We start from the raw sequence: 22,309 nt of genomic DNA on the forward strand, positions 1-22,309 counted from the left end.
TGCTGGAGACACAGAGCAGTTCTGTAAGACAACAGGAAAAAAATCACTTAAACCCATCAACCCAAGGGTCCTCGGTGGGGAGAGGGTCCTGGGTAAGGAGGGGTGTCCGAGGCAAGACAAAGGCCAATAAGGAAGACCAAGTCCATGGGCAGTGGTGATTATTTATTCTCTCTCCTGTTGGCTAACAAACCCCATTCTGCTTTCCAGGAGGAGGGTGTCTCAGGGCAGGTCTCACCTCTCTCTCCCTTTTCTCTCTCCCCTTATGCCAAGGCCCCAGAGGCAGAGGCACAGGACCGCTTGAAGGAGGGGAAAGCCACGAGTAGACACAAGTCTAGCAAGGAAAAGCCAAACTCCCCCCCGAGCCCAAAAAGTCCCCGGGATCACTCCTCAGAAACACCCAAAAGTTCACCTGAGCCAACAAAAAGCCGACTGCAGAGTGACTCAACCCTTGAGAGACCTGCCAGGTGAGCTGCAGGGGAGGAGGTGATCCCTGTGCTTCACGCTCATCTTGCCAAACAAGGTCCGTCGTCCTCAGCTCCGCAGCGACCCTCTGCCAGTGCCTGCATGGGATGGCGAGTGCACAGCCCTCCTCCTTGTCTTGTTTGCCCCTTAGCAATGTCTGAAGCTTCCCTTTTAACTGCCAGGCTGAGAAGGTTCCAGTGGATCGTTCCTGCCCACGCTGAGGTGGAACTGAAGATCCGCTTCAGCCCCACAGTGCCAGGGCAGTTTGACCAGCTGATGAACTTTGAGATCCTGGGGTCAAAGCGCCCGTACCAGTTGCCCTGCAGTGCCACTGCCCTGTACCCCAGCATCAGCCAGAACCCACGGTAAGGCTGGGCCACAGGAGCATCCCACACTGCTCCCCCTGACCTGGGAGCCAGGGCTGCCCCTTGTGACCTCCTGGCTGGGGCAGATGGTGCTGCCTGAGTCACCCAGCATCCCTTCCTCTGCTGGGAGCTGGGAGGCTGAACTGGTACCTCAGCCACCAAGAAGGGTGATGGCTTTCGGACTAGATTTCCTACTTGCAGCATCTCAGAGCTCCTCATTCCCCGTTTTTTCTCTGCCCAGGCTGGTGTTTCCTCGCTGGAGGAAGAGCAAGGAGAAGGAGGACATCATCTCCAAGGAATATGTCATGAGCACAAAGCAGTGCTCATGACGAGCTTTGGACCGCTGCTTTGTGGCAAGTCAAGAGAGTGGTATGTGCTCCCTGCTCCCAAGTGAGCATCCCTGTGTGCTACCTGTACAGACCGAGATGTCGGGAGGGGATCTCCAGGGCCTTGTGCTCTCCTGGACACACTTGCAGACACACTGTCCCAGTGGCACAATGCAGGGCAGTCCCGGGCAGAGACCTGGCAGACACATGGGCTTGAGGGAGCCCAGATGTGTGAGCGTGAGCAGATAACAGGCAAATGAGCCTTGGAGGAGCTGCTTTGCCAACCTGGTGGGTGCCCTGGTGTCCAGAGCCACCAGAGCTGCTACTGCCAACCCGAGGGTGACTTGGGGCAACCTGTGTCCCCTCCACATCTCAGCTCCACTCCTTAGGAAATGAAGTTTATGGTGCTTTTTCAAGTACTTTGAGCTCTACAGGTAGACTAAACGAGCAAGTATTCTCTAGATGGTTTTGTAAACCTTTCATTAATCTCTAATAGTAGTGAGGTTTTGTGATTTGACGTGCCAATATGTGGGAGTCAGAGGGGAACCTACAGCAGGAATTACATTTTCCCGAGATTCCATTGCATCCGCAGTGCTGGAAAAAGTCTACCTAAAAATACTGTCATTGTAGCTGTTGGCATATTTCTGTTTTTAATGTCACTCTTCTTTTTATTTTTTAATAATATTTGAAGTTAAGTTCCTGTCTCCATGGGAGCTCTGGAAGGCCAGGCTGATGGATGGTCTGGGATTTCTGTTTGCCTCTTTAGCCCTTTCACTCCAAATTCAGTTGCACACCTCAGGGAAGGGTCATTTGTTATCTTTCACATTCGCCTTGGGAACTGATGCTTTTGATTTCTTTCCCTCAGACTTTTGAGCTAACCCAGGGTAGTCTGATGACTTTCCTAAAAGAGATAAGCAAAACACTTTTGCAAACATCTTTTCCAAAGCCTTTCTCTATCCTCTGCAGGGAAGGCACCCCAAGTTAGAAGGGGAAAGAACCCTTGTGCCTGGTGTATTGTTGTTTTTCCAGGCACTTTTGAATTTATATTGTGTGAAACACTCTTGAAATGGCCTGTGCATTGTCACGCTTCTGGGATGCAGGCACCAGGTATAGGGGCAGGCATCAAAGCCAGGCAAGGATGAGCACACAGACCGTGCCTCGTGCCCCTGACAGGGATCCTTTTTCTTCCCCTGCTTGTTAGACCGTGGTCTTCCAGTGCCACCTCCTGCTGCCAGCACACGGTGCTTTCCTCCGTGGGTGGTGAGGGCAACAGTCTCCTCTGCAGCCTTTTCCCCTTCTCTGGGCAGGTACAAGGCACAGAACTGCCCCGGCAACAGCGAAAAGTTAACCATCCTCAACGACTCCCCCATGGAGGCAGAGGTGCATTTCTCCTTTGAGAACGACAGCAAAGGAGAGACGTTCCTTTTGGACCCTCCCAGCATGAGGCTGCAGCCCAAAGAGAAGAAGGTAGGAGGCGAGCAGGTAGGGCAGGCACCGCTGAGTGCCGTTCCTCCTGCTCACGGAGGGCTCTTTGTATTTCTGTTTGTGGGGACGGATTCAGAAGCTGAGTGTTTGGGCGTACCCAACTTCCACTGGCCTCCTGGAAGACAGTCTCATCTGCTGGATCAAGGACAACCCGGAGCCAGTGATCTTCCGACTGTGCTGCGAAGGGGTGCAGGTGAAGCTGAGGGTCAGCCCCCAAGAGCTGCATTTCAACAAACTGCTTCTGCACAGGTCAGTCATCCCACGGCTGAGGGCACTCCAAGGCTCATGACAAAGAGAAGAGGTTTGACTCTGGTTCCAGAGGCTCAGATGGAGCTGCTTCAAGCCACATTCAGTGGCCAGGCTGGTGTGATCACCGAGCACTGACGCTGAGTGTCTTCCTGTCTCTGCAGGACTGACACCCAGACCCTGGTCCTGAGAAATGACAGCCCACTGCCCATGGCATGGCACCTCAGTGGGCTGGACGACCTTGGAGATGACTTCTCTGCATCACAAGGCAGGGGCATCATTGGCCCCAGCACAGACTTTGAGGTGAAGCTGGATTTCAAGGCCGAGAAGACTGGCATCACAAATAAGATGATCCGACTGGAGGTGAGAGGGACTTGGGCCTTCCTGGCAGAGCAGGGCAGAGCAAGCAGCCGTGTGCTCTTAGGGACAGAGTCAGGAAGAGCTGCACCTGACAGACACAGGGGTGCTGTGGTCCCAACTTCTGCCTCTGCGCTGGGTTGGCCGGGTGCCCAGGCTCTGCATCCGGAGCCTGTACCACAGCTTCCTTGCTGCTCTGCAGGCTTGAAGGCTGCTGTTTGGTTGTACAGACCAGCATTCGCTCTGGACCCTTTCTGGGAGTTTGTTCCCTGTGGTTTAGAGGCTGCATTTCAGTAAGCATGCGAGGTGATTGAAGAGGAGGGCGCTAATTGTCAATGCCACCTGCTCTGGGACACCTCGCATTTCTTGTGGTTGTGTTTACAGCCCTGGCCCTCTCAAGGGTGCTTTAGCAGCACCATTCCCTGCTGTGGGAGTGCAGAATTGGGCTGATAAGGTTCTTTACTGCAGCAGAATCCCGCCGGGGCAGCCTGTGAGATGAACAGGTTAAGAAAACTTGGGAGTCCACAAACACTTGTCAAGCCAGGGAGGTCGTGGGGGAAGCAGCTGGCAGAGACAAGGACTTAGAGGCTGTCTTCCAAAAGAATGGTCTAAGCAGTGTTTGTTTCTTGCTGCCTCAGGTTTCAGAGACAGAAAACATCCTGGGCATTGTTCAGGCTGAAACCATCAAAGTCTCTGTGGAGGTCTACGATGTTAATCTGAGCATCAACATGCCTGAAGGTCAGTGGATGCCTCCCGACAACACAGTCCAGATGCATTTTACTACCTTGGCAGGTGGGCAACCAAAGCCCTTGGGAGGGGATGACATAGCAGGCAAGGGTGGCACAGATCCATAAAGCACAGACCTTGCAAGCTGTGTGAAGTAAAGCACTGTCAGGGCACCAACAGCCTTGAGTCTCTCCCGTCTGAACTTGGAATGTGCAGCTTCGTGTGCAGATTGCATTTGGTGCTTTGAAACAACAGTCATCTGAACAGGCAGTTGGCTCAGCAGAGCACATAAAGTAGCTGGATTTGTGCTTGGAAGCAAGGAAATGGAAGCCAAGCTCCTCGGCTTCTACCCTGCAGATACTGGAGTGAGAAGAGAAAGGGCAGCCAAGTAGCTAGAGAACACTTCCAAGAAGGGACACTTGCTGAAGAGGGTTTTGTGCCATCTAAGAACTCCAACTGTGTAGCTTGTGAGCTAGTGTGCTCTGCAGCAGCTCACAAATATTCACCATTTCTTACCTCGCTCTGCGGGTTTTCTGCAGGTCCAGATGGCAGCTTGGAATTTAGAACCATTAATGTCCTGGATCATAAGAAGCAAGTCCTGAGTCTGCAGAACAAAGGCTTATATGACATTGAGTACAGGTGAGTCCAGCTGCCTGGTGCTGAGCTTTCCCTCAGGCTCCCAGGCCTGCATTCTCCCTCTGTCCATGGCTAGAACCTGTTCCCGTACTGCTCCCTTTTCTTTTTTTTCTGGTCCTATGCAGAGTCCTGGCTGTGCTGGTGGCACCTGTACTTTCAACTGCAGAGGTCTTCATTCTTTCCCTTTCTCCACAGTTTCAAGCTGACCACTGGAAGTGCCAAGAGGGGCGACTTGGAATCTCCCTTCACTGTCCGGCCGCAGAGGGCTGTGCTGAAAGCCTCCCGGCCACCTGTGAAAGTTGAGGTCCTCTTCCACCCCATGACTGAAGTGTTTCTCGAGAGCAAACCCATCCTGCTCTGCCAGGTGAGCTGCCTGGGCCCAGCTGTGTTAGCACAGTGTGTCTTGGGAGCATAAGCAGGAGAGGTGTCTTGTGCAAAGCAGGCTTTAGCTGGGGCATCCTCTCTCCTACACACCCAGAGACTTCCAAAACCATTTGGGAGGCTTTGTAAGAGAGCTGGAAATCTGGCTCTAAGAAGAGGCCTTTAAAAAGGGAGGGTGAGCTGCTGGAGACCTGGGCTGGGGTCAGGGGACAGGGGTAGAGGCTGGCCTCTCTGCTGTGTTTACCAGCCCCTCCTCTGGTTGCAGGTCATTGATCTCAAATCGGGTCAAGGAGGTGAGACCGTTACCACCATCCCAGTGAGGGTGTCGGCGAGAGCTGTGTACAGCAAGTACAGCATCGAGCCTGCCTCGCCCATCGACTTCGGTGCCATGGTTAAGGGCACCAAGAAGAGCCATGTCTTAATTGTGGAGAACAAAGGTGCTCTTAACTTCAAATTCCTCATCCACCGAGCACCTCCACTGCAAAGGTAAGAGAAGACCTACCCCAGCCTTTCTGTCTGAGGAGGCACCACCACACAGCTGGTGTGTGACAGACCTGGGTTATTGTCCATTTGGGTCGCTGGCTTGGGAAGAGGGAGGAAAACAACACCTCAGTATCCCCATGTGTGGGCCAAAGCTGGTGACAGAGCTGCTCTGTCCAGGAGCTGCAGCAATGGGTGCTGCAGGCAGCTCTCCGGGGGCCATCGGGAGCAGGAAGGCTTTCCTGCATGGGGAGGAAGGCCAGCTTTGGCCTCAGACAAAGGCAGGGGAGCTCAGCATGACACATCTCTGCTTTCTCCTCTCAGTTCACAGCAAGAGGAATCTGTCCCCTCGGTCAGGGAAAGAAAGCACTTGACGCAGGTGGGTGGCTCCTGCTCCTGCCCAGCGTGTGCTGCTGCAGGGGATGGGGGAGGATGCAGCTGTGCCCAGGCTGGGGGTAGGACAAGGTCTGCGGGATGGAGAGTCCATTATCTGTTCAGTGCCACTGACAGTCCCATGCTCTGGCTCTGACCTGCAGTTGTGGGGTCAAGAGAGGGGAGCAGGTCCTGTGTTTGGTGGCTGCTAGCCAGCACAGATCTGTGAACACCACAGGAGCAAAGTGTCCCCATCTGAACTCCCAATCCATAGAACATTGACAGCTTTGCTTTTTCTTCCTCCCAGTCCCCTCTCTCTCTCCCATCATTTCTCTCAGTCCTTTCTGCTCTCCTGTACCCCTGGAGGTTGAAGGATCCCAACTACCACCTTCATTCTTTTCACCCCAACTCCTTTCTCTCTGCCACTCGGGACAGACTTGCAGCTCCTCCTGGCTTGTTCATCTCATCCCGGGGCTGCCTTTGGGCCGTGGAGTCATCCTTCCCTGCGCTGCCACTGGGTGCTCGGGCCCAGCTGGAGGCCAAGGCATGGCATCCTCCTTGCTGGGGGTGTTCAGGGTACGGCTGTTTGGCATCAGCCTGTCCTGGCGCTCTTTCTGCAGGCTCAGCTCACTGTAGGCATGTTCACGGTGTCCCCTTGCTCCGGCTCCGTCAGTCCTTGGGGCCAGCGGAAGATCACAGTGGATTGCAACGCAGGAGCAGAGGGGAAAGGTGAGGAGCAGCTGTACATTGACATCAGCAACAGAGACCCCAAGGACAATCCCCTCGGCATTCCCTTTACCCTGACTGCCGAGTCCTGCTTCCCAGGTACGTGCTGTCCACAGGTTGCCATGGGCAGTCCTGCTGCTGATCAGCACCTAAACTTGCTACTTGGATAGAGAGGCACCCTGGTCCTGAAGTCCCACCTTAAAATCCTCAGAGGCTGCAGTCCTTTTCAAGTCCACCAGTGGGGAGAGGCTGGGAGGGATGTGTGGAAGCATAAAAGGAAAGCAGTGCCCTTTAAGACTGAGGTTGACTGAGCTCCATCCTCACTGACTGAGCTCTCTCATCCAAGGCTGGGTTTTGCAGTCACCTGGACAGAAAGGGCTTATCAAACCTTCTGAGAGGCCAACTGGGTCCAAGTAAATTCAGAAAAGAGATTCTCCAGCCTCAGCCCTTCCTCTAGTCTCTCTGCAGCGCTTGTTGAAGACGTCACGTCCATCTTTGAGCAGTACCCAATCCACAGCAACGTCAATCTCCGCCAGACATTACAGTCGGTGCAAGGCAACGGTGTGTTCATCAGAGATGATAACAAATTCATCTTCACCAAAGTTCAGGTTGGGCAACGGGCCACGGTTCACTTCAAGATCTCTAATGGCAGCAGTGTCCCATGTGACGTGGTCCTCTCCATCAAAGCCATGCCTGGAGAGGTAAGAACAAGAGGCCAAGGTGAGCACTGCTCTCTAAAGGCCATGTGAGAGCCTGCCTTGTTCTCCAGAGTCATTGCGTTCTCTGGCCCAGCTGGACCAGTCCAGCTCAGTGCAGGTCAAACTGCAGGGCAGAGCAGCAATGCCAGAGGGGCATTTGCATTGAATTCCACATCTCTCAAGCAAATTTTGGCTCACGCTTCCGGGTCTTTGGTGGGAATCCTTCCGAACATCTCTCGAAAGCACACTCAGAGAGGGGCTGTTACAGACCAATGGGGTAGAGCTCAAAGCAGAGCATTTCCTGGCTTTTCCTTCTCTTGAAAGGCCAGTCCGGGGTTATTTGCAGGGGTTTCCATGCCATCCCAACCTCTCACGTGTGCTGGGGTGGCTGCCCAGCCCTTAAAGCAAGCTTTTGAATGCCTGGGCATTAGCGCAAGGTCAGCATCCCCTGGGATGGAGGGAGCCTGCCCAGGGAAGCATGAAGCAAGACAGGCTGTCTGGGGCTGTTCCCAGGGATGCATCTAGGAATGTACTGGGTCACATTGAAAGATGTGACATTAACACTGCACTGTGGGTTCCCCCCAAGCCTCACAACCTCATCAGCAACATCTTCAAGCTGGATCCTGTTGAGATGAGGATTCCTGGTTTATCCCACGCCTTTGCTACAGTGACCTTCACTCCAGAACAAAAGGAGGACTACCAGTGTACTTTCACAGCTTCCGTTGTTATCCCAAAAAGGTAGTGACCCTGTGAAGTATTGGGGGGACCGTTCTGGTAGCTACCTCTTCTCTTGGTACCTCTAATGCTTTCAGTACCCTTAGGCAGAATACTTGGCATGAGATGATCCAGGAGGCAGTAACTGTTAGGCAGAGCAGAGCAGAAAAATGAGGAGGATACTTCAGGCTGTGTGAGGGACTCTGAAGAGAGGGCCTCGGGTAGCCGACTGGAAGTTACTGAGAAGTGCAACAGCTGAGCTGGGACTTTCCGAAGACAAAGGCCTAGATGAAGCAGTTTCTGTGCCAGCAAGTCAAGATTTCCTCCTTATTTCTGTAAAAGGAAGTGATCCTTGTGTGGTTTCCAGGCATACATTAAGCTATTTTTTAATCAGGGGAGTGATTGGAGCTCTTATCAAAGAAGCCTGGTTCCTCTCCCTGGCACCTGTGTACTGGGGCTCTGACTTGCCCTTCCCCAAACCTTTAGTGGCTGAATTGGAACAGGGAAGTCAGCTTTCTGCCCTAACAAGCAATTCCTTCTTTAGGATCCTTGGAAATAATCTTTACTGACGGTGGTGTTGATTTGGTTTTCCCTTCTTGCTTTTGTACTGTTCTCATGGTGTGCTTTTGCTTGTTGCATATGTCTCCTATCACTGCAGCCAGAGCATTTACCACGTCTCATCTGGTGCCTCATTATTTATCTGCTGTACGGCACGATTCAAATGAGGGAAATTATTTAGAACTGTTATTCTGGAAGGCTCTGGTTGAAATGGTTTCTGTGTCTCTCCAGCAGCTCCGTGAAGACGAAACCCCAACAGCTGACCTTCACTGTCAGTGGAGAGGGGCACGTGCCTCAGGTGACAGTCGAGTGCCCGGGCCTTCGGAGTAAGAGGGGAAACCCTGTGCTGCGCTTCAGGAGGCTCCTGCTGGGGGATTCACAGACACTCCCCCTGGTCCTTCGTAACAATGGCATCGTACCCACCCAGGTAAGGACCTGCTTGGGGAATGCTCTGGGTTGGGAACAAGTGCTTGTCCTGTGGAGGAAAGGTCCCAAAAACTGTGATTTTCTGTCCAGTCTTTCCTCGTCAGTTGAACACAAGACAAGAAAGGTGGTGGGGTGTTTTTCCCCCCATCTCCCAGCTCACATTTTGTTCTCATGTGGGCGTGTGTGACGTCCCAGTTCCATGAGATTGCATTTGATACTGGTTGACTCCATTTTATTTAAACTTAGTTGTCGTTTCGTTACATTCTGCTCGTGACTGACTGTCCTGTTTGACTCTATGTCAGTTCTATCCATATGCTTCTGAACACCCTTTTTTCCCTGTGTGACTTCACTTAACCTTTGTGCTGGGCGCTGTGTTTGAGGTGGGGAGGTGGTCTGGGTTCCCCATGCTGGACCAGCGGCCGTACAGGCTCAACCCCTGTGCCAGCCTCTACTCACACCAATGTCATTGTGGTCCGTGTTCCCTTTTCTCAGTTTACAGTTCATATCATGGATGACAAGGGAGTTTTCTTCCTGAAAAGCACACAGTCCACAACTCCATGCCTTCCACACTGCAGACATGGAAAAGGACTCCACTGGGAAAGGTAAATTCATTAACTGTGCAGCGTGATCACTCACAGAGGGAAAAGGTGTGCCCTGCTCTTGTCTTGTCTAAGCAGCAGCCACGTTGGACATAGTTTCTTTCCTAGACCTCTCTGTCCCCCGAGCTTTTCTTGTGGCCTCCTTGCAGGGTTTCCTCCTAGCAAGTTGTAGAAAGTTTTTCTGTTCTTCGAGACACGGTGGGTTGAGCTGTGGGGGACTATCACCACCTCAGTGGACTGACTGAGGTCTTTGCTGCGTGTGGGAAGGTACCAGCCTGAAGGTAGGCAGCCCTTGAGCGCACAAGCCAGCCAGCAGAAGCCAAAACCACTCCTTGGCTCAACCATCCGTATGGCAGGAGCTGGCTGGAAGCAGATGGAATGAGGGCTGGGCGTTAACCTGAGGTTAAGCTGCTTAAGTGGTGATATGTGTGATGGTGACATGCTCTTGTGAACACAGGAAGAGGGTCTGGAACCACTGGTGGGAGAACCTGTGCTTAGAAGCAACTGATTCCAACCTCTTACTTCTCCTATAACCCCGGGAAATATTTCCTCTGTACAGCTCCATCACTTAACTCTGATTCCCATTGCCGTGCAGCCAAGAAGCATCCCCAGAAGCCTTACATGCTCCTGGAACATGGGCAATCAGCAGAGTTTCATGTGTTTTTCAAACCCACCCTGACCCAACGTCTGGAAGGGAAGATCCGTATGCCAGTGTCGGGTAACAGTGAGATCGACATAGAGCTGGTGGGTGAAGGCCACAATGATGACGTCACCCTTGATAACCTCTCTGGACTAGCAGAAGACAGCCAGGAGAGCAATGCTGAGGGCAATCTGGAGACGACATCATTGAGGGTAAGAGAGGAGAGGCTGCCAAGGTAGAGCGAGGAAGAGGAAAATGTCTGATCATGCGTGTCCTCTCTCTAGCCAGGGCTGGGCTGTCACCCACTGGACTTGGGGGACCTGTGAGCTTGCCTGCCGTGCACACAGAGTAGTGTGTGCTGTGCTGCTTGTCACTGGGCACAGGCACAGCCACAGGCTTGGGGACCTCCCAGAGGGAGGGAGGGAGGCTTGGGGCAAGGAAGAGCTGAACATACACTTGTCTCTGCACGTGAGGGGGGCGGATGGACCTCACTGCATGCTGAGATCTCTTACTCTCCTTCTTCACAGCTGTCAGAGCGAATCACATAGAGTTTGGGGATTGTGCAGTCAGGGAGCTCTGCGACAAGACCTTCACAGTCACCAACCGCAGCAAGGAGGAGGTGATGCGGTTTGAGTGGCTGCTGGCAGATGCCCCGTTCCAGTTCTCCCCCAAGGTGAACTGGGTCAACCGTGCCTCTCCCAGTTGCTCAGGCCCTTTCCTGGTGTTCCTGGGAGCTGGCAGGGAGTCACCACATACCAGTGAGAGCCCGTTCCAGTGCCATGCAGGAGATGCAATCCCTCTCTTTGCTGGGGCAGGGCTGTCAGCCCAGCAGAAAAGGCTCCACGTTATGGGAGGTGGCACCTTCTGTTCATATTTGGTCTATCAAATCTCACATAAATCCTCATTGAGGTGCTGATTCCCAGCACAGCTGCTCGTCGTATCAGTCCCTTTTGCTGTCAGTGCTGCCCTTGCCAGTGATTCCAGTTTGGTCTTGACTTTCTGGTTCTCCCTAGGTGGAACACCTCCAGCCTGGCTGTGCCAAGAATATCAGAGTGACCTTGAAATCCAAGGTCCCAGTCACCGTCAAAAGGCACTCTGTGAACTGTAAGGTGGCCAAGATCAAATACCAGCTGCCACCAGAGGAGGTTTAGGACTGGGATGACAGAATGCGCACTGAGAAGTGGGAGGATACCACCGAGAGACTCCCGGGAGCCCGCTGGCCTTTGAAGCGGAGGGTAAGAAGCACAGCAGCAAAAACTCACCGAGCTGCTGCAAAAGGACCTGCCGACAGCAGCAGAGAACCAGCGCTGCTGGCATTGGCTCCAGCAGGGAGGTTCACCAGCAGTGCCTTTTAGGGAGAGGCGGATGCGCAGTGGGCTCACACCACAGGGGGAAACCTTTGGGCAAGAGACCTTTATCCACATGCAAACTGCCGGTCTGTGCCACGAGCCGAGTGTTGCAACCCGTGTTGAGTGGGAGGTCACGTTTGATTTTATCCCATTTGACTGTGTTAAAATCTCTTCATCTGATTTGGTGCCTTGTCACCCACAAGGAGTGAATTCCACTGCATTCTGTCTTTTGTTCTGAAGGGGAGAGCAGCACAAGTGTTCTTGTGCGTACACCGGTGAGCTCCGAGCTCTGCCTACACCGACACCAGAGATTTTGGTTGTGGCCTCTGTATTGTGGGGGATATCTCATTATGGAGCAGCCCAGGCCTTGTGTGATAGTATGCAGGAGTCTGGAGAAGCATCATCTCCAGAAAGTCTTGCTTTTTCTATCATTATTGCCAAACACACTCATCTTGGTGAAGGTTCTTTCTGAGTTTCTGAATCATTGTGAGTCCTGTAAACCCAACTTCCCCATCAGGGCATCAGCAGCTGGAGACTTTCCCAGTGAGATCATTCACATCCCAAAATGCCCACAGCCAGCTCCCACCCCACATGTGACATCTGGAAAGCACTTTCTCCTAAGACAAGAAGGAAAAAGTTCTTTCTAGGACTAATCAGTCTTGGACTTCTCCATCCACAGGGCTCCAGCAGGAGAACTTAATCCTAACTTTGAGACCTGCTGGATTTATAGGGGACCAGGGAAAAGGTCAGAGGCTCTACAGGGTTGAAGCACAGGAACTGACAGCTGGCCATAATCCCCAGAGGTGTATTAGTAGCCGTGGTGGTGACTGCTTTGATCAGTGGGTAGAAACCAATACCGTAGTACACCAGTCCGATTTTGTCATCTTTCCAGGGAAATAAACCTGAATGTCCTTTCTATGCGGCCAAGTTTGGAGGCCAAAAGGTTTCCCTGCTCAGCCTGGCTTTCTGGGCTCTGCTCAGTGATTCTTCCCTCCTCTGCCTGCAGGTGTTCAAGGCAGTCCCGGAACCACCTCACACCGTCCTGGAGAAGAGCAGCCATGAGGTCGAGCTTTTCCTCAGTGCTCAGGTTGACTACACTGAGTTCAAACTGGACATGGTCGAGGTTCAACTGAAGCAGACTGAGCTCTTCCAGACAGAGATAAGCACGTGAGTGCTGGGCACCGTGTTGACCCTTTCCTCCTAAACTTGCAGACTTTGAAATACTTTGTTTGGGCCACCCAGGGCAGCAATTCTGAATGTGGAAGAGATGCCTGGGGAAGAAGACGTTCCTTAGCGGAAGGTGGTACCAGGAGCCCACCATACAGTGTTACTTCAGTACTTGCTTTTTATTCCTCCTCCTTGTTTTTCAGTTTCTGGATGTCCAATACAGGGAATGTAGCCCTGAAATACTGCTGGGAGGAGAATCTGGAGGAGGAAATACCGTCGAAGAGTTCTGGGAGGCCGTTCTTGTCCACTCAGACACGTAAGTGTTTGACTCTGGGTGGTGCCTGGGCCATTTCAGTTGGTAGCTGAGGGCCTGGGGAGAAGACCCTGCCACTTCACCCCAAAACATAAATTGCTTTTTCATCCCTGTCCACTTCCCAGCTGCAACTGGAGAGTTTTCTCCTTCCTCCTTCTCTGCCTTTTAGCCCCTCCTGTTCTTGCTTTGCCACTTGTGCTCTGCACAGGAGCTGAGCTGGGCTCCAGGGACAACCATGTACTGGGTCAGGACTAGGAAGGGGGACATCAGGGCACCTCTTTGGGAAGTCTCTGAGACTGGGAAAAACCAGGGTGGAACAAGTGAGCTGCCCTGCAGCCGCTGTCTGTATGCAGTTCCCCACTCCAGGGCAAATGCAAAGTCACTGTCTAAAACCAAGCCTCCTGCCCCGGCATGGGAGTGTGTGCTGCAGGCAGAGACCCTACTCCCAGCCGCTCTGTCTCCTGCTGAAAGTACTTGGCCAGAGGCTCTCCAAGTGCATCCCAGTTCTCTTCTATCCACCTGCAGCAGGAGGCAGAGTTGTTAGGAACAAAGGATTTTGTCTTTGAAAGATGTCTTCTTTCCTCCTGCAGGTGATTTCTTGTCCTCTGCTGCTGAGGATCTCTGGGAAAGGAATCGTGCAAGGCTGGTGCAGCAGGCATCGCCACTCGAGTCAACTCAGCCCCAGTCAACTCAGCCCCAGTCAACTCAGCCCCAGCCAACTCAGCCCCAGCCAACTCAGCCCCAGCCAAGTCTGCACCTTAGCTCCTCCCTGGAATTTTATCCAATTCCCGTCAATGACTCACTGCTGTTCTCCATCGAGCCCCGCTGCGGTACCATCCCTGCTGGCCAGAATCAGATTTTCCATGTGAAATTCTTCCCGACACATGTGGGGGAATTTAAGGCCGAAATGCTGTGCAGGTAGGAAATGTCCATGTGCTTTCCAATCCATGCTCCTGGTGGGTATCACAGGATGGGTCAAGAAGGGTCATCCCAGAGCACATGGCACAGGATTGTGTCCAGAGGGTTCTGGAATACTTGCAGTGAGGGAGACTCCACACCCTCTCTTGGTAACCTGTCACCTGCACAGGAAAGAAGTTCTTCCCCATGTTCAGGTGGAACATGTTTTGCATCAGGTTCTGCCCATTGCCTCTTGTCCTGTTGATGGGCAGCACCAAGCAGAGCCTGTTCCAACCTCTGACAGCCTCCCTTCAGTCCCTCTGACTGGGGTGGGTGAGTGTGCAGCCCTGGGGACAGCCAGCCCCAGAGAGGCAGCAGGAACACACAGCATACAGGAGCACAGAAAGATGATCATCTGGCCAAGGCCAGATGTCTGTGGAGATGTCTGTGGATCTGTGTGGAGACAATGGGAAAAGACACTGTATGAAACACTAAGCTCCTGCAGGGCTGCAAAATCCAGAATGGGAGATCCAGAACGGCTGTCAAGGGGCCAACCAGTCCCTAGCTCTGCTTCCTTATGGGACGAGCACAGCCTCCTTTTCTACCTGGAACCCCGTGTGCTACAGTTGGTCCCCAGGCCCATAACTGGTTGTGATTCTGCCCTTCCACCTCTGCTACCTCCATGGCAGGGAGTGCAGTTCTGTTTCATTTGCTGCTCGCTGCTTGCCTGGAGAGAGGATGTGACACTGTGTGCTCTGTGAGGAGACAGGCGAGCAGTTGGCTGGCTGGAAATGTTCATCTGGCTAATACCAGTCCCTTTCTTCCTAGACTTCTTAACCTGAAGCCATCTCAGAAGAGCCCACGGGTGTTTGTGATGGGGAAAGGCTGTTTGCTGAAGGCTGATCTGAAATGCTTTCCATCACTGGAAAAAGGTGAAACCCAGAGCAGCAAACCCAAGAGGAGGGGATGGGTGTGTGCAAAGTAGTCTTCTAACCATGTGTTTGTATTTTTTCTTTTACAGGTTTTTTTTTTACACCATTTTAGCTTTAGAATAAAAAAATCCCAGCCGGGGGATTTTTTTTTTTTTCCCTCGACTGGGTTTTTTTTCCTAGGTCCCGGCCGGTCTGCGAGGCGATGTTCATCGCCAAAGTTTGGGTGCAGGCCATCCCGGGACCCAGGTTTTGCCAGGCAGGCTGATTTTTTGATTTTTGAGGCTCCCCGGGAACCCCGTTCCCGAGGCAGCATTTTGAGTGTGCGCCGATATTCAGGGCTGGCTTGCGACTCGAGGGAGGGGTGAGGGTGTGGTGATGGAGGGGTTGGATGTGTGTAATGTAGTCTTCTAACCTCGTGTTGTTTCTCTTTCAGGATTTTTTACACCATTTTAGCTTTAGAATAAAAAAACCCCAACTGTTTTTTTTTTTTTTTTCCCCCCTGGCTGGGTTTTTTTTCCTAGGTCCTGGCCGGTCTGCGAGGCGATGTTCATCGCCAAAGTTTGGGTGCAGGCCGTCCCGGGACCCAGGTTTTGCCAGGCAGGCTGACTTTTTGAGGTTCCTCGGGAACCCCGTTCCCGGGGCAGCATTTTCAGTGTGCGCCGATTTTCCGGGTTGGCTTGCGGCTTAAGGGAGTGGTGGAGGGGATGGGTGTGTGTAATGTAGTATTCTAACCTTGTGTTGTTTCTCTTTCAGGATTTTTTACACCGTTTTAGCTTCAGAATAAAAAAACCCCAGCCGGGGGATTTTTTTTTTTTCCCCTCATCTGGGGTTTTTTTCCTAGGTCCCGACCGGTCTGCAAGGCGATGTTCATCGCTGAAGTTTGCGTGCAGGCCGTCCCGGGACCCAGGTTTTGTCAGGTAGGATGATTTTTTGATTTTTTTGAACCTTCCCAGGAACCGCGTTCCTGAGGGAGTGCTGTAACTTGTATACTAACCTGTGTTGTAAACTGTATTGTAACTTGTATGCTGTCGTGCATTGTAACTAACTTGTGTACTAACCTGCGTTGTATCTGTATTATTGTAACTTGTATGCTGTATTGTAACTAACTTGTATGCTGTCCTGCGTTGTAACTTAACTTGTATGCTGTCCTGCGTTGTAACTTAACTTGTATGCTGTCCTGCGTTGTAAACTGTATTGTATCCTGTATACTAGCCTTGTGTAATTTCACAAGGTCACAAGCAGTCATTCAATAAAGTTGCAATAAAGGTTTGGGGACTTTGCCCCTCTTGGGGGGTTTTCCCCCTTTTTGACTCCTGTCTTTATTTTCTGTCATGTAGTCTTTTTTTTTCTCTTCTCTTCTTTTCTTTTCCCTTGCTCATCTTCATCTCTCTTCTCTCTCTTCTCTTGCTTTCATTCCTCTTAGTCACTTCTCCTAGTCTCTTCTCTTACTCTCTTGTCTTGCTTCTATTTCTCTTAGTTTTTATTTTTCTTAGTTTTTATTTTTCTTAGTTTTTATTTTTCTTAGTTTTTATTTCTCTTAGTTTTTATTTCTCTTATTTTTTATTTCTCTTAGTTTTTACTTCTCTTAGTTTTTATTTCTCTTAGTTTTTATTTTTCTTAGTTTTTACTTCTCTTAGTTTTTATTTCTCTTAGTTTTTATTTCTCTTAGTTTTTATTTTTCTTAGTTTTTATTTCTCTTAGTTTTTATTTTCTTGCTTTTTTTTTTGCTCACTTTAGTTTAAAAAAGCAGAAATAACGGGGCTGACTTGCTCTCGGGGAGTAAATCTAAAAAAAAAAAATTAATTTAAAAATAATTAAAGATTTACTCCCCAAGCGCAACCCAGCCCCCCTACTGCTGCACAGGACATATTATTTTTATCCTTTTTTGTATATATACTATATAGAGACTAATTAGCCCTCCTAATTCAATTACTCCATCAATACATGTGTAACAAATCTGAAATGCTAATTACTAATCAATTACCAATTACGTGCTAATTAGGTAATTAATTTTTTCCCGCCCCCTCGTTAACCCTAATTAGGTAATTAATTTTTTTTCCCTCCCCCTCGTTAGCCCTAATTAGGTAATTAATTTTTTTCCCTGCCCCCTCATTAGCCCAATTAGGTAATTAATTTTTTTCCCTGCCCCTCGTTAGCCCTAATTAGGTACTTATTTTTTTTTTCCCGCCCCCTCGTTAGCCCTAATTAGGTAATTAATTTTTCCCGGCCCCCTCGTTAGCCGTAATTCGGTAATTAATTTTTTCCACCCCCCATGTAACCAAAATCACAATAATTAAAAAACCGCATAGTAGCACTGCCACCTGCTAACACAGAAATGGAATTACGCATAAATTTTACATGAAATACTGCCACCTACCGACAAAACACAGTAACTGCAACTAAAAAAAAGTGCATTGGCGCCACCTAGTGTCCAAAAACCGCAATTGCAACGCAAAATTAGGGTTAGGGTTAGGGTTTAGGGTTTAGGGTTTAGGGTTTAGGGTCAGGGTCAGGGTCAGGGTCAGGGTTACGGTTAGGGTTAGGGTTAGGGTCAGGGTCAGGGTCAGGGTCAGGGTCAGGGTCAGGGTCAGGGTCAGGGTTAGGGGTCAGGGTCAGGGTCAGGGTCAGGGTTAGGGGTCAGGGTTAGGGGTCAGGGTCAGGGTCAGGGTCAGGGTCAGGGTCAGGGTCAGGGTTAGGGTTAGGGTTTAGGTTTAGGTTTAGGTTTAGGGTTAGGTTTAGGGTTAGGTTTAGGTTTAGGGTTAGGGTTAGGGTTAGGGGTTAGGGGTTAGGGGTTAGGGTTAGGGTTAGGGTTAGGGTTAGGGTTAGGGTTAGGGTTAGGGTTAGGGTTAGGGTTAGGGTTACGGTTAGGGTTAGGGTCTAGAATTAGGCATAGTGTCCCTCAATGCTCGATTTAAGAATCTCGGTTAAGCCCAGTCCAGAGATGCAGCGGTGCCCAATAAGCCCCTCTTGGGCTATAAGCCCAATTCACTGCCCACCGCTGTAAGAATCTTTTGCTTTTTCTCTTGGGTGTCTGCTTTTGCTGTTGCTGTTCTGTCGCATCTCTGGCAGCATACCTACCGCCGTCCGGTATGTGCTCTGGTTATATAGCGAACTGGCCCCGCCCACTGGGCGGAGTCAAGGCGCTGATTGGTCCACCACTAGCTGCGTGCTATGCACAAGCCCTGTTCCCTTACCCTAACCTTAAAAGAGGGGCTGCAAGCTATGCGCAGACCCTTTTCCCTGACCCTAACCCTAAAAAAGAGACTGCGAGCTATGCGCAAACCCTTTTCCCTGACCCTAACCCTAAAAAAGAGACTGCGAGCTATGTGCAAACCCTGTTCCCTGACCCTAACCCTAAAAAAGAGACTGCGAGCTATGCTCAAACCCTGTTCCCTGACCCTAACCCTAAAAAAGAGACTGCGAGCTATGGTCAAACCCTGTTCCCTGACCCTAACCCTAAAAAAGTTTCAGGGTTTAGGGTTTCGGGTTCGTTTGGGGCTCGTTTTAGGGTTAGGGTTAGGGTTCGGTCTGGGGTTCGTTTTGGGGTTTCGGGTTCGTTTTGGGGTTCGTTTTAGGGTTAGGGTTAGGGTTCGGTCTGGGGTTCATTTTAGGGTTCGTTTTGGGGTTTCGGGTTCGTTTTGGGGCTCGTTTTAGGGTTAGGGTTAGGGTTCGGTCTGGGGTTCGTTTTAGGGTTCGTTTTGGGGTTTCGGGTTCGTTTTGGGGCTCGTTTTAGGGTTAGGGTTAGGGTTCGGTCTGGGGTTCGTTTTGGGGTTTCGGGTTCGTTTTGGGGCTCGTTTTAGGGTTAGGGTTAGGGTTCGGTCTGGGGTTCGTTTTGGGGTTTCAGGTTCGTTTTGGGGCTCGTTTTAGGGTTAGGGTTAGGGTTCGGTCTGGGGTTCATTTTAGGGTTCGTTTTGGGGTTTCGGGTTCGTTTTGGGGCTCGTTTTAGGGTTAGGGTTAGGGTTCGGTCTGGGGTTCGTTTTAGGGTTCGTTTTGGGGTTTCGGGTTCGTTTTGGGGCTCGTTTTAGGGTTAGGGTTAGGGTTCGGTCTGGGGTTCGTTTTGGGGTTAGGGTTAGGGTTAGGGTTAGGGTTAGGGTTAGGGTTAGGGTTAGGGTTAGGGTTAGGGTTAGGGTTAGGGTTAGGGTTAGGGTTAGGGTTAGGGTTAGGGTTAGGGTTAGGGTTAGGGTTAGGGTTAGGGTTAGGGTTAGGGTTAGGGTTAGGGTTAGGGTTAGGGTTAGGGTTAGGGTTAGGGTTAGGGTTAGGGTTAGGGTTAGGGTTAGGGTTAGGGTTAGGGTTAGGGTTAGGGTTAGGGTTAGGGTTAGGGTTAGGGTTAGGGTTAGGGTTAGGGTTAGGGTTAGGGTTAGGGTTAGGGTTAGGGTTAGGGTTAGGGTTAGGGTTAGGGTTAGGGTTAGGGTTAGGGTTAGGGTTAGGGTTAGGGTTAGGGTTAGGGTTAGGGTTAGGGTTAGGGTTAGGGTTAGGGTTAGGGTTAGGGTTAGGGTTAGGGTTAGGGTTAGGGTTAGGGTTAGGGTTAGGGTTAGGGTTAGGGTTAGGGTTAGGGTTAGGGTTAGGGTTAGGGTTAGGGTTAGGGTTAGGGTTAGGGTTAGGGTTAGGGTTAGGGTTAGGGTCTAGAATTAGGCATAGTTTCCCTCAATGCTCGATTTAAGAATCTCGGTTAGGCCCAGTCCAGAGATGCAGCGGTGCCCAATAAGCCCCTCTTGGGCTATAAGCCCAATTCACTGCCCACCGCTGTCAGAATCTTTTGCTTTTTCTCTTGGGTGTCTGCTTTTGCTGTTGCTGTTCTGTCGCATCTCTGGCAGCATACCTACCGCCGTCCGGTATGTGCTCTGGTTATATAGCGAACTGGCGCCGCCCACTGGGCGGAGTCAAGGCGCTGATTGGTCCCCGTCACTGAGTCCGCCTACTGGGCGGACTCAGCGCTGATTGGTCCACCACTAGCTGCGTGCTATGCACAAGCCCTGTTCCCTTACCCTAACCTTAAAAGAGGGGCTGCAAGCTATGCGCAGACCCTTTTCCCTGACCCTAACCCTAAAAAAGAGACTGCGAGCTATGCGCAAACCCTTTTCCCTGACCCTAACCCTAAAAAAGAGACTGCGAGCTATGTGCAAACCCTGTTCCCTGACCCTAACCCTAAAAAAGAGACTGCGAGCTATGCTCAAACCCTGTTCCCTGACCCTAACCCTAAAAAAGAGACTGCGAGCTATGGTCAAACCCTGTTCCCTGACCCTAACCCTAAAAAAGTTTCAGGGTTTAGGGTTTCGGGTTCGTTTTGGGGCTCGTTTTAGGGTTAGGGTTAGGGTTCGGTCTGGGGTTCGTTTTAGGGTTCGTTTTGGGGTTTCGGGTTCGTTTTGGGGCTCGTTTTAGGGTTAGGGTTAGGGTTCGGTCTGGGGTTCGTTTTAGGGTTCGTTTTGGGGTTTCGGGTTCGTTTTGGGGCTCGTTTTAGGGTTAGGGTTAGGGTTCGGTCTGGGGTTCGTTTTGGGGTTTCGGGTTCGTTTTGGGGCTCGTTTTAGGGTTAGGGTTAGGGTTCGGTCTGGGGTTCGTTTTAGGGTTCGTTTTGGGGTTTCGGGTTCGTTTTGGGGCTCGTTTTAGGGTTAGGGTTAGGGTTCGGTCTGGGGTTCGTTTTAGGGTTCGTTTTGGGGTTTCGGGTTCGTTTGGGGCTCGTTTTAGGGTTAGGGTTAGGGTTCGGTCTGGGGTTCGTTTTAGGGTTCGTTTTGGGGTTTCGGGTTCGTTTTGGGGCTCGTTTTAGGGTTAGGGTTAGGGTTCGGTTAGGGTTAGGGTTAGGGTTAGGGTTAGGGTTAGGGTTAGGGTTAGGGTTAGGGTTAGGGTTAGGGTTAGGGTTAGGGTTAGGGTTAGGGTTAGGGTTAGGGTTAGGGTTAGGGTTAGGGTTAGGGTTAGGGTTAGGGTTAGGGTTAGGGTTAGGGTTAGGGTTAGGGTTAGGGTTAGGGTTAGGGTTAGGGTTAGGGTTAGGGTTAGGGTTAGGGTTAGGGTTAGGGTTAGGGTTAGGGTTAGGGTTAGGGTTAGGGTTAGGGTTAGGGTTAGGGTTAGGGTTAGGGTTAGGGTTAGGGTTAGGGTTAGGGTTAGGGTTAGGGTTAGGGTTAGGGTTAGGGTTAGGGTTAGGGTTAGGGTTAGGGTTAGGGTTAGGGTTAGGGTTAGGGTTAGGGTTAGGGTTAGGGTTAGGGTTAGGGTTAGGGTTAGGGTTAGGGTTAGGGTTAGGGTTAGGGTTAGGGTTAGGGTTAGGGTTAGGGTTAGGGTTAGGGTTAGGGTTAGGGTTAGGGTTAGGGTTAGGGTTAGGGTTAGGGTTAGGGTTAGGGTTAGGGTTAGGGTTAGGGTTAGGGTTAGGGTTAGGGTTAGGTTAGGGTTAGGGTTAGGGTTAGGGTTAGGGTTAGGGTTAGGGTTAGGGTTAGGGTTAGGGTTAGGGTTAGGGTTAGGGTTAGGGTTAGGGTTAGGGTTAGGGTTAGGGTTAGGGTCTAGAATTAGGCATAGTTTCCCTCAATGCTCGATTTAAGAATCTCGGTTAGGCCCAGTCCAGAGATGCAGCGGTGCCCAATAAGCCCCTCTTGGGCTATAAGCCCAATTCACTGCCCACCGCTGTCAGAATCTTTTGCTTTTTCTCTTGGGTGTCTGCATTTGCTGTTGCTGTTCTGTCGCATCTCTGGCAGCATACCTACCGCCGTCCGGTATGTGCTCTGGTTATATAGCGAACTGGCGCCGCCCACTGGGCGGAGTCAAGGCGCTGATTGGTCCCCGTCACTGAGTCCGCCTACTGGGCGGACTCAGCGCTGATTGGTCCACCACTAGCTGCGTGCTATGCACAAACCCTGTTCCCTTACCCTAACCTTAAAAGAGGGGCTGCAAGCTATGCGCAGACCCTTTTCCCTGACCCTAACCCTAAAAAAGAGACTGCGAGCTATGCGCAAACCCTTTTCCCTGACCCTAACCCTAAAAAAGAGACTGCGAGCTATGTGCAAACCCTGTTCCCTGACCCTAACCCTAAAAAAGAGACTGCGAGCTATGCTCAAACCCTGTTCCCTGACCCTAACCCTAAAAAAGAGACTGCGATCTATGGTCAAACCCTGTTCCCTGACCCTAACCCTAAAAAAGTTTCAGGGTTTAGGGTTTCGGGTTCGTTTTGGGGCTCGTTTTAGGGTTAGGGTTAGGGTTCGGTCTGGGGTTCGTTTTAGGGTTCGTTTTGGGGTTTCGGGTTCGTTTTGGGGCTCGTTTTAGGGTTAGGGTTAGGGTTCGGTCTGGGGTTCGTTTTAGGGTTCGTTTTGGGGTTTCGGGTTCGTTTTGGGGCTCGTTTTAGGGTTAGGGTTAGGGTTCGGTCTGGGGTTCGTTTTGGGGTTTCGGGTTCGTTTTGGGGCTCGTTTTAGGGTTAGGGTTAGGGTTCGGTCTGGGGTTCGGTTTAGGGTTCGTTTTGGGGGTTTCGGGTTCGTTTTGGG

The 22,309-nt window shown here is 51.2% G+C and overlaps 1 protein-coding gene across 3 annotated transcripts; it reads left to right on the forward strand.

The window, feature by feature from the left end:
* The first annotated feature begins 709 nt into the window (after positions 1–709).
* LOC116781474 (hydrocephalus-inducing protein homolog) lies at positions 710–14,877 on the forward strand. 3 transcript variants are annotated; one of them, XM_032677154.1, is made up of 22 exons: positions 710–827; positions 1,069–1,196; positions 2,461–2,620; positions 2,715–2,887; positions 3,049–3,247; positions 3,880–3,979; positions 4,507–4,606; positions 4,799–4,967; positions 5,250–5,470; positions 5,789–5,843; positions 6,457–6,661; positions 7,031–7,263; positions 7,847–7,998; positions 8,764–8,959; positions 9,451–9,560; positions 10,153–10,409; positions 10,725–10,870; positions 11,211–11,432; positions 12,553–12,713; positions 12,917–13,029; positions 13,617–13,944; positions 14,752–14,877. In XM_032677154.1, the coding sequence occupies exons 2-16, from the start codon at positions 1,153–1,155 to the stop codon at positions 10,277–10,279; spliced, it is 2,244 nt and encodes a 747-aa protein (XP_032533045.1). In that variant the 5' UTR covers positions 710–827; positions 1,069–1,152; the 3' UTR covers positions 10,280–10,409; positions 10,725–10,870; positions 11,211–11,432; positions 12,553–12,713; positions 12,917–13,029; positions 13,617–13,944; positions 14,752–14,877. The 3 variants fall into 3 exon arrangements, with proteins under 3 accessions (XP_032533045.1, XP_032533046.1, XP_032533047.1); XM_032677155.1 differs by having other exon boundaries at positions 8,767–8,959; XM_032677156.1 differs by lacking the exons at positions 7,847–7,998; positions 10,153–10,409; positions 10,725–10,870; ... (3 more) ...; positions 13,617–13,944; positions 14,752–14,877 and having other exon boundaries at positions 9,451–9,546.
* Positions 14,878–22,309: the final 7,432 nt, after the last annotated feature.

Source organism: Chiroxiphia lanceolata (assembly GCF_009829145.1).
Source record: "Chiroxiphia lanceolata isolate bChiLan1 chromosome W unlocalized genomic scaffold, bChiLan1.pri scaffold_48_arrow_ctg1, whole genome shotgun sequence".
NCBI lineage: Eukaryota > Metazoa > Chordata > Aves > Passeriformes > Pipridae > Chiroxiphia > Chiroxiphia lanceolata.

Coding starts and splice junctions, on each gene's coding strand:
- LOC116781474 (XM_032677154.1), top strand. CDS start 1,153: ATGACGAGCTTTGGACCGCTGCTTTGTGGCAAGTCAAGAGAGTG. Junction 3,248..3,879: donor ATAAGATGATCCGACTGGAG/GTGAGAGGGACT, acceptor TTGCTGCCTCAG/GTTTCAGAGACAGAAAACAT. Junction 5,844..6,456: donor AAAGAAAGCACTTGACGCAG/GTGGGTGGCTCC, acceptor CTCTTTCTGCAG/GCTCAGCTCACTGTAGGCAT.